The sequence below is a fragment of the Cetorhinus maximus genome, chromosome 14, assembly GCF_964194155.1.
Source record: "Cetorhinus maximus chromosome 14, sCetMax3.hap1.1, whole genome shotgun sequence".
Lineage (NCBI taxonomy): Eukaryota > Metazoa > Chordata > Chondrichthyes > Lamniformes > Cetorhinidae > Cetorhinus > Cetorhinus maximus.
In genome coordinates this window covers 79,933,221-79,947,966 of record NC_135892.1, presented here as the reverse complement: position 1 = coordinate 79,947,966, position 14,746 = coordinate 79,933,221, and the positions used below count along the sequence as shown (strand labels likewise).

Here is a 14,746-nt window from a genome sequence, read left to right as displayed (position 1 = left end):
CTACATACATATTTTAAAAAATAACTCATAAAACTCGCATCCTGTTTGAATTTGGATGCTCTACAATTTGGAAAAGTGATTACTCTCATTCTGGGGTTCCTCGAGTACTCTAAATATTGTTATTACACTGTTGGAAACATGCCTTAAATTAAGATTGTCATGGTGCTGTGCATTTTCTCATTTAAATGCAATAAAACCATATCAGTGTGACAAATAGACATGGCAATGCTGGGATCCCCCTGGGAGTTGGTGCAGTAAGGTTTATCTTCCACTTTGAATAACAATCTTCAGCAAGACTGAGGAAGAATATGAGCAAGGCCACCATTTTATCTTGTTTATGAAAAGACAAATAGAATAGAAAACTTTGGTTAAGACTCGGAATCTCAGTAATAAAAACCCCATTCGCGAATATTGTCAGGAAGGTACACCTAGCTCTGACCAGGCCAATATTCTCACTAAATTTGCCCCAATATGGCGAGTTTTTCACCCACCCATTGTCATCATACTGGATCGGATTTTGTCTGGACCAGAATAAGGTTTACCTGTCCAAGTTGTCTGATTGGTTAGAACAAAAGCATGGCACTGGGAATGATTGTCACATATCTCCATGGCCTCATGAAGATCATAGACGGACAGCAGGCAGCCTTCGTGGTGGTAAGATGGCCAACACCTATAGTTTTCATCTGGTACAGCAACATTGGCTAATTGTTTGTATTCTGCAAACCAAGCAAATAAATGATGTTAGCATCATTAATCTATGAACCAAACCAAACTGCATGAAACTGGAGGAGCAAATCTTGGTTTTCAAGCATGAACAGTGTGTGTGTTAGGTATCCACTCATGTCAAAAACAAGCTGCATCATGGAGATTAATTGATCTTATTCACCACCCTCTTATTTTATTGTCCTTCTCCCTATTCCTATAAATCCTATTAACACTTGCCTCCATGACTGTGTCTTGCTTTCTTGTGTTCTCCAGCAAGAGAAATGCCATAAGTCATGAGGACAGTTCACATGCCAAAGATTGGCAATTCCTAGGAGGTCGCTATTGTCCTTCATGATACTCCCATGGTCTGGAGGAGAGCTAGTCGGCCTGGTAAAATTCCATATCAGAGAAGAGTGCAAAAACGCTCTAACAACCAGCTAATCAATGATCAAGTGGTCTATTTGTTATAAACAAATTACCCGTGAGATTACATTAAATACACTTTCATGTATCATGGAGTCCAGGCACAATCTCAGCCTTGATCAGGGCACAATCCTTTATGCCACTAGAATTCCATTCACTTTGTCTTTGGTCTATTTTCCAGCAATGATGCAAGTGTCCACCTCAAACATCCTGGCACTCTATTTAAATATTAATTGAAGGTTTGGAATGCCCAGTTCCCACCATTCTGACATGTAGGACATCAGATGTAGATCGTGCCCCATGTAAGGTGAGCACCCAGGGTTGCTGCACAAGGTTATTAAATAGCACAATGTGGAAAGATACAGTAAAGCTGAGGTAATTGTATTTTCAGCCATTTTTTGGCCTTTTTTATCATCTTCCACTCATGCCACCCAACCCCCTCACCCCACCCCCACCTCTGCCATTGAGCCTTTGTGTCAACTGTTGTACGTTTTGTTTCCATTACTGGCACCAATTTCTTGCCCAATGGGAATTCCTTCATCAGGCATAGTTAGAAGATAAGCACCAACACGGATGTCAAACAATTTAAGCCGTTTGCTGATACCTGCACCATGCCCCTATCCCCACCCACACACTCACAACCACCTCCCCCCCCACCGCAACCCACACCACCCTCCCCTCAGCCCCAGGTATCTCCAGACACAACATACCACCCTTTAGCTGAGAATCCTTTTCCGATAGGAAGCTGGTATGGCGAACTTGGTGGCATCACTAAGCTATGTGAATGCCTGGCTAACTGTACTATCAGATTCTTCTACAATTTTTCATGTTGTTAATATCACAGGAAGAAAGGCGCCATGCAAACGTGAACAACACCAATGTAGCATGATTTCATTGGGCATAATCAACCTGGATTTATGAATGGGAAATCATGGGCAGAATATTACGCTCGGTGTGTGGGCGCGTGCCCGACACGCCTGAGCATAAAATGACGCGCGATGATGGCGGCCGAGAGTCCCGATATCATCGCGCAGTCTCGTGATATTTCATTCGGTGGGCACGCGCCAGAGTCAGCTGCACGCCCGCCGACAATTGAAAGGCCTATTAACGCCATTAAGAAGCTAATTAAGTTCAAATTTACGCTGCCCGTCCAACCTAACGGTTGGCGGGCAGGCAAAAAGGACAAGCGGCCTTTACATTTTTTTAGGAAACCTCATCCACGGGCGGTTCACGTGCTGAAAGATTGGCAATTCCTAGGAGGTCGCTCATAAAGCAAATAAACATCAAACAAAAAATTTATTTTTGAATTAAAAGCACGTCCCAGCTCATGTGACAAAGGGGACATGTTTTATGGCAACTTTATTTCCTTTGTTTCTTTTTTAAACAGCGGCTCCGTGCCTCAGGGAGATTGAAGCACTCTTTCGCGCGCATGCGCGTGCCATCGCACTAGGCCCACTCACACTCCTCCCCCCGCCCGCACAGTCAATGCTCAGCACTGCCACTCACGTTCCACGCTGGGCGGGCCTTAATTGTCCCGTCAGCGTGAAATCACAATGCGGAGCCGATCGCAGGCTGCAGTCAGCTTCCTGAGCACCCCCGCCAAGGGCAAAATCCTGTCCCATGTTTGACAAACCTGTTGGAGTTTTTTGAGGATATTGCTAATAGAATTGATAAAGGGGAGTTAGTGGATGGAGTGGACTTGGATTTTCTGAAGGCTTTCGATAAAGTTTGGTAGGAGGAACAGATGTGCAGAGCATTTCTTAAATAGTGAAACATAGAAACATAGAAAATAGAAGCAGGAGTAGGTCATTCGGCCCTTCGAGCCTGCTCTGCCATTCAATATGATCATTGCTGATCCTCTATCTCAATGCCATTCTCCTGCTCTCTCCCCATACCCCTTAATTGTAAAATTCTTCAGCTCCCTGAGGCAGCTCTGTGCCTTCAGTGCACGCTGCCCCACACATGCGCAGACTTTAGCGCTTGCACTCCTCTTGCCCTCCACCTCGGCAGCACTGAGGTTCTCAGTGAGTGTTTCACACAGGCTGGCCATTAATTGACCAGCCAGCTTGAAAACGCAGTCGGCGCACGATTGCAGGTGGCGGTCCATTCCCCGGCTGCTCCCGGGCTCGCCCGCCACGCTCGCCCAACGAAGGGAAAATCCTGCTCAAGATGTTGGACATACTAGGAACTCCCTTCCTAATAGCACTGTGAGTGTACCTACATCACATGGTTCAAGAAGGTAGCTGACCACCGCCTTTTCAAGGGTAGTTAGGGATGGACAACAAATGCTGGTCTAGCCAGCAATGCCCACATCCCATGAAAGAATTTTAAAAATACTGCACACAAACAGGTTATTCATCCTGACCATTTCATGTTGGCGTTTATGCTCCACTGGAGCCTCCTCCCATCTTTTTTTATCTAAATCTATCATCGTAACTGTAATAATCTTGGAGTGCAGGACTGGTTTCTCGTAAGAAACAGTGAGCTTTATTTACAGACTCCCAGATGAGGCTACTTGCTTGTTCCAAGACCAAGGTTAAAAAGCTCCACCCCTAAGACTCCCCACGCTTAGGGCTGATTGGTCTATACAGTCACATGGTCTCCATAACAGTAAAAAAGGGTTTAACTTACAATCATTACAGTGACCATCCATTCACTTATTCTTTATGTACTTACCTGGCTTCCTCTTAAAGCATCTGAACTATTTGCTTCAACCACTTCTCATGGTATCAAGTTCCACATTTTCATCACTCTTTTGATAAAAAAGTTTCTTCCGAATTCCCGATTGGATTTCTTGGTGACTGTCATAAATTGATGGCCTCTATTTGTGCTCTTCCCTATAGTGGAAACGTTCTCCCTGCATCCTCTCCATCACAAACTTGCACAATTTTAAAAGCCTTTATCAGGTTACCCGCAGCCTTCTTTTTTCAAGAGAAAAGAGACCCAGGCTGTCAATCCTTTCCTGATATGTATACCCAAGGCATTTCTGTACATTTTCTCTGCAGCCTCTCCAGTGCCTCTATATCCTTTTCATAATATGGTGACCCTGGCAGACGTCATGCTTATTTTGAGGAACTGACAATGATGATGGTAGCAACCAAAACTGAATGCAGTACTCTATGTGAGATCTAACCAAAGTTCAACACAAGTTTAGGATAATTTCCCTACTTTTCAATTCTACCCCTCTAGAAATAAAGCCAAATGCTTGGTTTCCTTTTTTTTTAAACAGTCTTGCTGACCTGTGGCGCAACTTTTAGTGATTGGTATATTTGGTCTTCTGAGACCTCTTTGTTCCTCTATCCCACCTAGACTTGCACCTTCCAAGTTATAAGTGACCTCCTTACTCTTCATACCAAAACGTGCTACCTCACATTTATCTGTGTTGAACTTCATTTGCCAATTATTTGATCATTCTGTAAGCTTATTAATGTCCTCCTGTAGTTTTTTTCAGTCTTCCTCAGTAACACCACCCAACCGCCCCCAATTTGGTGTAATCTGTAAATTCAGAAATTGTGTTTTTGATTCCAAAGTCCAAATCGTTAATGTAACGTATGAACAGCTGTGGTCCCAGCACCAAACCTTGTGGATGAACACTTTCCACATTCTGCCACTCTGAATAACTAGCCTCTATGCCCAGTCTCCATTTTTTTTACAGAGCCAGCTAGAAATCCATGCTGCCACTTGTCCTCTGACTCTGCATTCTCTGACCTTTTCATTTGTCTAATATGGGGCACATTATCGAAGGCCTTTTGAAAACCGAGATAAATGTTTTTGTTGATGTTGTTTCATGACATGACTGGACATGACCTGGGCTTGCAGTAATTTGTAGCCTGGACTACCCGAGTATGACAAAATGCTATTTTTAAATGAGATTTTGTTGAAATGTACTTCTTTGGAATGTTGCTTTAATCTCAGTGTAGTGCTTCTGCTAATCAGATACAAAGTCAGAAGGTTAAGATGAACTGCAACAAATAATTACAATTATAGTTGCGTTTTTTTTACCTCCTAGTTATTTATAATTATAAGAGCAAGTACTATATTCATTCTTGCATGTGATTCTGATCTACCATCAAATAGTGCCATACTATCACAGATCAGGACATGGAAAGATTAAATATCTGTAATTACCTGCTATAACCAATGGCTCTTTGAACTTGGAGGCCTGGTCTGATTTTGATTTCAAAAGAATGTTAATTGCCTTGCCTTTATCACTCAATGAATTTTATTGAAATTTCTTTATCCCTTTTTAGTGAGTAGAGTAGCAATTTTGGAACATAGGAATACAGAAGCAGGAATAAGACCATTCAGCCCCTTGAGTCTGCTCCATATTTCAATTAGATTATGGCTGATCTGTATCTTAATTTCATTTACCACCTTAACTCCAAATCAATTTACCTGACAGAAAAAGAATTTACTGTTAAGCATTTAGCGTAAACAATTTGCAGTCTAAATAGAATTTTTTCACATGAACTTGAGTTGAAAACAATTTTACAGCAACAGGAATTGCTGAATTTTCCTAAACAGGAACTACAGTACACCCAACAGTATAATAAGCTTACTCATCACAAACCCCTAAGTTAATGGTATATTTTGGGGTGATCCATATTCTTCCTTGATCTTCTCTTTTCTAGGTGCACTCTCTAATATTATTAAGGTTCCATGATGCCAGTAGTCTTTATGAACTTACAGCAAAAGGAGGCCATTTGGCCTGTCCTGCCTGTGCTGGTACCTTATTCAAGTGGCTTTTTTTTTCATGTGTGAGTTTCAACAGTGTTTTCATGTCAAGCAAAACTGCCACAATTAGACAAATGGAAAGTGGGAGATTTTCAGATGAGAGCCATTTATGTGAGACAGTGAGGCCTGCATTTTCATCTTCAAGGCAGGCAGTAGCAGTTAAGAAAATTCCAAGCTCGGCCCGCAAAGGTAGGATCTTCATTGCCGGGGCAGGTGCGGGCTGCAATTGGGCCAGCCCACCCAGGAAGAAGTTCGGAGGCAGCCACAGGGGCTGCTGGGTGCAGAGGTGGGCTGTCAAAAGACTTGCCTTGGCGCCATGGGACTTTGTCCCAATTAGAATAAAAACACAAAGGCCCTCCAGCCCTCACATCCCCTCACCTTCCAAACACTCCCCATGCCCCGTCCATGCCACTTCATGCCCCTCACCCAACCCCTGTGGTCCCTCATGTCCTCTATGCCATGCTCTACCCTTCCAACCACCCCCTATGGTCCCTCATACACCAATGCAAAACAATGACACTTTCATGCTAATTGACACACTGTCTAGAACCAATGAACCCTAAAGTGTATATGGGACAGCTTTTTCCGGTCGGCGAGCGGGGGGCGGGGACCGCTCAACGACGTGTAAAACGATGTCGGGCGTGCGTACCGACGTCACCCCGCGTCATTTAGATTTTCAGTTCGGCGGGCACGCAGCAGAGTTGGCTGTGCGCCCACTGACCTGTCAATGGCCTATTAAGGCCATTAAAAAAGTAATTGAAATGATTAATGGACCTGCCCGTCCAACCTTAAGGTTGGCGGGCAGGCAAAGAGCCCAGCTGGCCTTCCGAAAAAGCATGAAACCTCATCCATGGGCGGGTTGAGGTTTCATGAAGGATTTAAAAATTTCAGAAAATTTTTAAATAAAAGTAATGGATATGTCCCAGCTCATGTGACAATGTCACATGAGGAAACATGTCAGGAAAATTTTTTCTACCCTTTAAAAGATTTTGAAACTTCCACCGATCTCCCTGAGGTGGCGCTTTGCACGAAAGAGCGCACTCCCGGCTTAGGGAATCACCCCTGCCCACACAGGGAGCGCTCAGAGCTTCCGAGCAGACGTCACGCTGGGCGGGCCTTAATTGGTGTGCCCCCGACCGGGACGCCGATCGGGAACCCACCCACCCGCGCCCACTCCCGCACATCCCCCACAACAGGGGTAAAATGGTGCCCATGGTCTCTGAAAAAAAACTTTGGGGAAAATCTTTCTTATGGCAGGCGGGCTGGGTGGGAGCGGAGCTGAATGCCGCCCACGATCGGCTGCGTGCCGCCATTTTATGCAGGCGGGCCAATTAAGGCCCGCCCAGCGTAACGTGCGGCCAGTAGCGCTCAGCACGGAGCTGCCTTGGGGAGATTGAATAGGGAATAAAACATTTTAATAAATGATGTAAAAATGTATTTAAATATGTCCCCTCATGTGACAGTGTCACATGAGTTGGGACATGTTTGTGAAGTTGGGAAAAATTATTTATTTATTTTATAAAAGCTTCAGGAAACCTCATCCCGCCCATGGATGAGGTTTCCTGAAAAACGCGAAGGCCGCTTGGGCTTTTTGGCTGCCCACCAACCTTAAGGTTGGATGGGCAGTGTTCTCAACTAGTTTAATTACTTTCTTAATGGCCTTAATAGGCCGTTGACATTTCGGCAGGCGTGCAGCCGACTCCGGCGCCCGCCCACCGAACGAAATATCGAGGTGATGCATAATGACATCAGGACGTACGCCCAATGTCATCGCATGTCACTTTTCACGTTGGCATGTTGGGCCTACCCCTGCATGCCGACAGGAAGATTCAGACCTTTAAAAAAGTAATTCATTCATAACTTTCTCCTATGTTAAAGAAGTAATTTCACTAAAAGCTAATAAAAGTGTCAATCTCCATCCAGATCTTTTAAGGTATCAAGCACAAAACCCACAAACCTTTGAAATCACTTAATGCTGTGTAAACAAGCACTGATAAATTGACAGTATAGATCAGAGAAACAATGATTTTTCTGGGTGCAAGTGTTTTAGTACTCTAATGGTTGTCTGGGCTCTCAGCCAAGGACACATAATACATAGGAGAAAGTTATGAATGAATTACTTTTTTTAAAGCTTTTTTTATATATCCCACTATATACTATAGGGTTCATTGCTTATAGACAGTGTATAGTGGGTAAATGGGTGTGGAAGTGGCATAGGGGGCATGAGTAGCCATAGGGGGCAGGTGGAAGGGTACAGCTTGGCTCAGGTGGCAAGAGGGGCCATAGGGATGGGTCGAAGAGCAGAACTTAGCATAGGGGGCATGAGGAGTCATGGGGATGCGTGGAAGGACAGAGCTTGGCAAAGAGGGCATGAGGGACCATAGGGGTTGGCGGGAGGGCAGCGCTTGGCATAGGGGTTTGAGGAGGCCCTTTTTAACTGACTTTTCAAAAGATACCCTCATGCAGACTAGGGATCACAACTCCTCTGAAGGTTCATGAACTACGACTCTTTAAAAACCTGACCCGAATCCATGAAAATTTTGGAGGAGTAGGAAATGCCTATCTCTGCAATGGAGACGACTAGGTTGGGAGTGCCAGATGTGGGCTTCTAACAGGGACAAGCTTACATCCTTTAAACTCCTGAATATCAGACAGCCCAGGAATGAGGTTGGGAGTCCCAGATTTTTTTAAAGGGCTTCCAAATCATCACAACTCAGTGAAAATCCAGGCCTACGAGTTGCCCTAAAAACATATACGTGGCTAAAAGCAGTAAAATGCCTCTGTCACATATGCTGCAGGCATCCACCAAATGGCATTAACCTACTCTTTTACCCCATTCTCTTTTCCTTCCCCACTCTTCTTTCATTCTCTCTCATGCTCTCTTCATACCAACTGGCAGCAGAATTTGTGAATGGGTTCTATTGCTTTCACCAACTGGAAGGCAAGAACAATATTGAGATACACTGGCACAGTTAATGCTGAGGACACGATCCTGAAACAGGGGGGCAGGAGATTGTAATCTCACACGTGAAACCCCTGCCAAATGTGGGAAAGTTTCTAGGTCTGTAACTAGGGCCAGGTTTTTTGCGAAGGCAGTGGCACCACCTGTTGGATGAAAAGTTGGGGGCGTGCCCACCTCCACTGGCCTGGGAAGCCATGACCGTAATGTAATGATCCTCAGGTAGTTAACTGCCTGAGGTTGTGGCCTCGGCCCCCATGTGGGAGAATACCTCCAAGAGCTGTTGACAAATCACATGGCCAGCGCAGCTCCCCAATCCCAGTCAGTTCCCGATGAGGAGCCATGGAAGAGGCCGGATAACCAGCTAAGTGGGGCGGCTTCACCAGGGCGAGTAAAGCAGGCTCTTGCGAGGTAGGGGAGGGGGTGACCAGCAGAGGTAAACATGCTTGAGTGACCCTTTCCACTGGGAGGTGGTGGAGGGATGGAATCCTTCATGGGGCACAGGGTGCCCAAACAGAAAGGATACCCCTACCCCAACCCTGAAGCCAGGCCACCAGGGTTTACCTGGTGGCTTCACTACTTGGTGCAGGTATCCCTTGCCACTGGCAAAATACCAACAACAGTAGGAGTCTTTTCATTGGCAATTAAGGGTCTTAATTGGCTCAAGGGCACAAGACTCTTACCCCGCCACTGATAAAATCTCAGCAGAGGCAGATAGGTGAAAGATACGGCAACCCCACCATGCCACTAGATTTTACACCACCCCTCCTTCCCACTCTGCTCTCTGTCAACCTACTCCTGCGGGAGTGGGAGGGTGGTGTTGGGAAGGGGGGATGCATAAAATTCCAGCCTAGGTTTTCCTTCCAAATAATTTGGACTGTAAAGAGACACACAACATAGTGGGCTAATTGAAAACAGATGTATTAGTATATTGTGGTGATTTTCAAGCGTGTTTGAAAAAGAAAACTGGCTGTAGCCTGTCCAGGCTAGAATGGAAATTCTTCCTTTCGTTATTTAGTGAAGCATGCTCTTTAGTAAAGCAGTGCTGACTTGCCACGTGCAACTTAAATGGACAACTAACAGATTTATAGCCATGCGACCAGGCCGGTCACATTAGTTATTGGCAAACAGATGTTTTGTACTGTCAGTTCAATGCCATTAAATAGGGTTCAAAGTATTAAAAGATGAACTTTTAAAATTTGACTAAAGAAAAAAGCAGTTAACCGCTTGCCCACTGAACTTCATAGAAGATGTATTTCCTCTTATAAAAAATTGTTGATTAGCTGTATATCCTTGATAAATATACCACCTAGGAAGTTCTTGTGAAAGTTTAGTTCCTGGCAAAGTCAGTAAAACCCTGCCTAGGAAACCCAGTGTTTGACAGCAATGCAAAATGATATATAGATCAGATTTGACATATCTTCTGCTTGGCAGTGTGATATCTCTATTTACTTCCCAATTTGTCAACACTTTCTAAAGGCAGTGAATTGTGCTAGTTCATACAGGTTACACAGTGCTGCAGCATCTTGCCCAGGTGGCCATTCTCTATGTATGAACGGCTTAGCCGGGATTTTCCGGTCCCGCCTGTGGTGGGAATCGTCGCGGGCGGGGCGGAAACTTTGACAGACCAGCCAAAGGTCCCTTGACTTTTGGGCGGGAATTTCCGGTCCCACAGCGAGCGGGACCAGAAAGTCCCGGCAGTATGAACGGACTATACTTCCTCACAGATTCTCTAGACCCTGTTCACACGCAATATCCATGGATAAGTATTTACTGGACAGTGACCAGGACGGTAAACCTTAGTTGATCTTAGTCCTTCCCAACACAGGGGTGTTAAGGAGAAATATAGCAACTCTAACACCACCAACAAGCTCAGCAGAACAAGTATTAGGCCTTGAACCTTCCTAATTTGAGTGACTAAGTATAATATCAGGTGACGAACCTATGTAGTATGCCATTATTGGCAGAGCATATCAAGTTACTTTTCGTTACACATTTTTATATGCACCATTGTATCTAAACACAATAAAAGTGTTTATAAGATACAATTACATGGGACAGAAATTTTCCCTTGTCGGGTGGGCTTGGTGGGGGTGGGCGGGGGCAGTTAGGAAACCGACCGCCGCCCAATTAAGGCCCGCCCAGCGTGAAACATGTGCTCAGCGCTGCCTGTGCAGGCGGGTGGGGGAGGGCGAGTGGGGGAGGGCGAGCGGGGAGAGCAGGAATTTTGAGTATGCGCATGAGTGCACGCTTCATAATCTCCCTGAGGCACAGAGCTGCCTCAGGGGGATGGATGAAGCATTTTCAAAAAATAAATAAAGAAATAAATAATGTAATAAAACATGTCCCCACATGCGACTCTGTCACATGAGCAGGGACATGTTATTAATTAAATTTTAAATATTTTATTTGCTTTAGGGAACCTCATCCCGCCCGTGGATGAGGTTTCCCAAAAAGTAGAAAGGCCGCTTGGCTATTTTGCCTGCCCACCAACCGTAAGGTTGGGCGGGCAGTGAAAAATTTAATTTAATAACCTTGTTAATGGCTAAAAATTTTGCCCATGGTAACACACCCCCTTAAACTGTTGCTAATGGTATTAAGAATAACAGCAGCCCAATCACAAGCATTTTCACTTCGCTAAGTTAACTCAGCTTCTCTTTTTTCTAATGTGCACATAGTGGCAGCATTGTGACACAGTGGTTTAAAAGCACAACATGCTTTGGACATTTGCTCAAGCACAGTGGTATTTCTGGCAGTTCAGATTTGGGCCATACCAGTGGAAGGAGGTATCAGCTGGAGGCCAGGCGCTTACTTAGAGGAATGGAAAGTAATTGCTTCATCGTAATCCATGCCCTTGGTCATTTTTGTACAAAACTAAAGACCTGCATGTCAATCTCCCACCTCCACAACACAGGGACATTTCACTGACCCCGTGCTCCCAGAATAACGACAGGAATCTGAACAACATTTTCAGAGATAAAATGAGAAACCGGGGAAATATTCTGAAATAGAAATTAGAAATGTGTGAAATATGCTGTTGAGACCAAAACATTAATTTGCCTTTACTTTTTCAAAAGCTGACTGACCTGCTGTGCACTCTCAGTATTTTGTGTATTTATTTCTTCAGAATTCAATTTGCTCTGCAACTAATGATGCTTTCGTAAATCAAGCAGCAGATTGAAAGCAAGTTTCTCAAAAGCATGCACCAAAGAAAGGGACAATATGACATGTTTAACACACTTCAGCAGTCAAGTGTTTAAATGTCTAATCAATGACTTTTCAATTATTCACAAGCAGGAAAAAGGTGTTTTTGAGCCCTTCAACCATCTCAAAACAAAATGTAAGAAAATGGCAATAACTGCAACTTCAAAAGTTCCTTTATGATTCACTGCACAAAGCTCTATCTATTAAATCTACAGAAAGCCGACATACTTCTGAAAAAGATGTTGCAGATAAATGTGGTTCAGCAAATTCAATATCCATTACTCTGTGAGGTGCATGTCTCTGTTCTATTCAGTTCTCACAGAAAGAATGCAGCTTTTAATAAGTAGCATCCATTCAACTGAACTATTTCTAAATCAAATCCTAAACACTGAGTTTGATTGTTGCTGTTAGAGCTGGACTGGCGTCTTCTGCCCCTCCCCCCAAATCAGAAACGCAAAACTATTTTGCTTTTTTTTTCTCCCCCTTCACATGAATGGTGCAGAGGCTTTTAATTAACAAAACGTTTCTTGCTCTGTTTGACAAAAAAGGTTTCTTGATGGGATTCTAAGAAAGGAGTACATGAAGCATGTCGGTTTGATACTTGCCCAGTTCTTCTGGCCTGCCCTATACTGCACCCTTGGCTGCCATTCAGTCTCGCTTTCCCTTCATGAACTCCCTCTATTCTATGTGGTTCAAGGGAAAAAAAAATGTGTCCTGTCTCTCAACTCCCCAGCTGCCTCTGAACTTTTAAGCTAAGCCATGCAGCAGCAAATTAAAATAATCACTAATGAAGATTTTTTTTATTTGCAGCTGTATGTGGACTCCACCTTTTAACCTTCCTATGTTGTTTGAAGTCTTCTGTCGAACTACATTCTCAGCAACAAGTATCCTTATAATGTCACATTCATATTACCAGAATGACTTCCACTTGAAATGATTTCTATGGCAACTTTGGCTGCTGCTGTATGCAATATGCCCCATTTACGTCACGGCTGATTAAATAGCGGTAGCACCAAACAATAATCACAATTTTAATTTCTTGTCGTGAGTCCTCCGCTAATGGCTGGGATGATCAATACTAGCCACTGAAAATAAAACTAATTTGCTGCTGGCCAGAGAGGGGACTGAACAATTAAACAGCCTATGGACATGAAACAACATGGTGAATTGCATCCTATAATCAACAAAAACAATTTATATTTGTATAGCACCTTTAACATAATAAAATGTCGCAAAGCATTTCACAGGAGCATTATAACACAAAATATGGTGGAGGTAATTCTGATGTTGCTTGGGTGCCACTGTTGTTCTGAGAGCTTCTATCAACAACAGGAGCTGGGTTGAGATGACTCAAACTTATTCCTTTCTCTTCCCAATTCTCTCCTGTTTTGAAAGCATTTACTTGCGGGGAATATGATTTAGCAGCTACCCTGCTACCTTATCCAAGTGATCAATGCTCAAATGTTCTCATAATGAGTACTATCAAGTTATTGGACTGTGAAAAGTATCATTGATCCACATACAAACACTTTTGGGCAGTGGTGATTACATAGTGATCATGAATGAGAACGTGACTCACCAGCTAATTATATCCGTTATACCCATCAGCAAACTGACTGAGATCAGTTCGCTCAACAAACTCCCAAGACTGAACTGAAACTTCCTGGTTCATGTGACTCAGAATCATTCCAGGTGGCACATTACTCCAATTGAAAGAGCTTTAAAATTGATTTTGTGCAAGACCCTCACAGTTGCCAGTGAGTGGAGGTTTCATCCCTCTGATCTGAGCCAAACCTAAATGCAGGTCTCAAAGGTGCTAGGGCAGCAGACTAACCTACTGACCCACATGGGCATCCTGGAGCCTATTTATTCAGCCATGCTGAAATTGCTTTCTTGTCAATCCTCATTGTGGCAGCTGAATTGACAGATCAGAAGAATGGTACACTTGAACCCGGGTCATCAGATTTTGTTGTATCAGTTAGTTGTTAGGTTGATAAAAGCCTTCACAAAGAGGCCAGGAAGCCACTGCTAAAAGCAACTTCCTCTCATAGTCCTTAAAATATTGGCACCAAGTTTCAGAGGTAGGCATCCAAATTTCAATTAAAGTAGTCATCGAGAATCACAGCAATTCCCTACATGCATTTCATACATCCAGATTCCAGAATTGAGAAGCTTACAAAAAACATTATGCTGATCACTTTGCATCAGACACAAGAAAGCCAATTCGTAGCTTCAAGATAGCAAGAACAAAGTCAGTCAAAAGTTGATTAAAGGGCTCTGTATAAAGTAAAATCAAATCAAGTCTCAGATGTTCTGAAGGAGCTTGATTTGGAGCCATGACAGTATCTCCAAACCTACAGAGCAGCTCCTATCACAGTCCTGCTTGTAGAACACAGCCACTTTCCCAATAACTCAATTGGTACAGGTAGTGCATAGTTCAGCCATACAGACCAGTCAGTGTGTGCTAAACTAGCTGAGCTCAGCCAAAGTGGCAGTAGAGACATCACAATTAAAATGGTCTTGGCTCATATCATATCTTAACACAATCGCCCTGAGAAAGGAGGAAAGAAAACAGGCAAGAAGGAGATGGCACTCAAGAAAGGATACATTTATTCATTAAACTGCCCACTCCATCATTAAAAATGATTTACAGTTAGCATTCTTAAAGGTTTCTCAATGGGGATTATTGTTCAAACAGGCACAAATAAATGAGTTGCACAA

At 43.7% G+C, this 14,746-nt stretch overlaps 1 protein-coding gene across 2 annotated transcripts in view; it reads right to left on the bottom strand.

The window, feature by feature from the left end:
- The window catches only part of LOC144689765 (extracellular tyrosine-protein kinase PKDCC-like), a 77,089-nt gene that overhangs the window by 20,233 nt on the left and 42,110 nt on the right, over positions 1 to 14,746 (bottom strand). The window contains exon 6 of one of the 2 annotated variants that reach the window (XM_078557145.1): positions 543 to 716. The exons of the other annotated variant lie outside the window; for it this stretch is intronic. Coding sequence (XP_078413271.1) covers positions 543 to 716 — 174 coding nt within the window. The remainder of the gene's footprint in view (positions 1 to 542; positions 717 to 14,746) is intronic. 2 annotated transcript variants of the gene reach the window in all.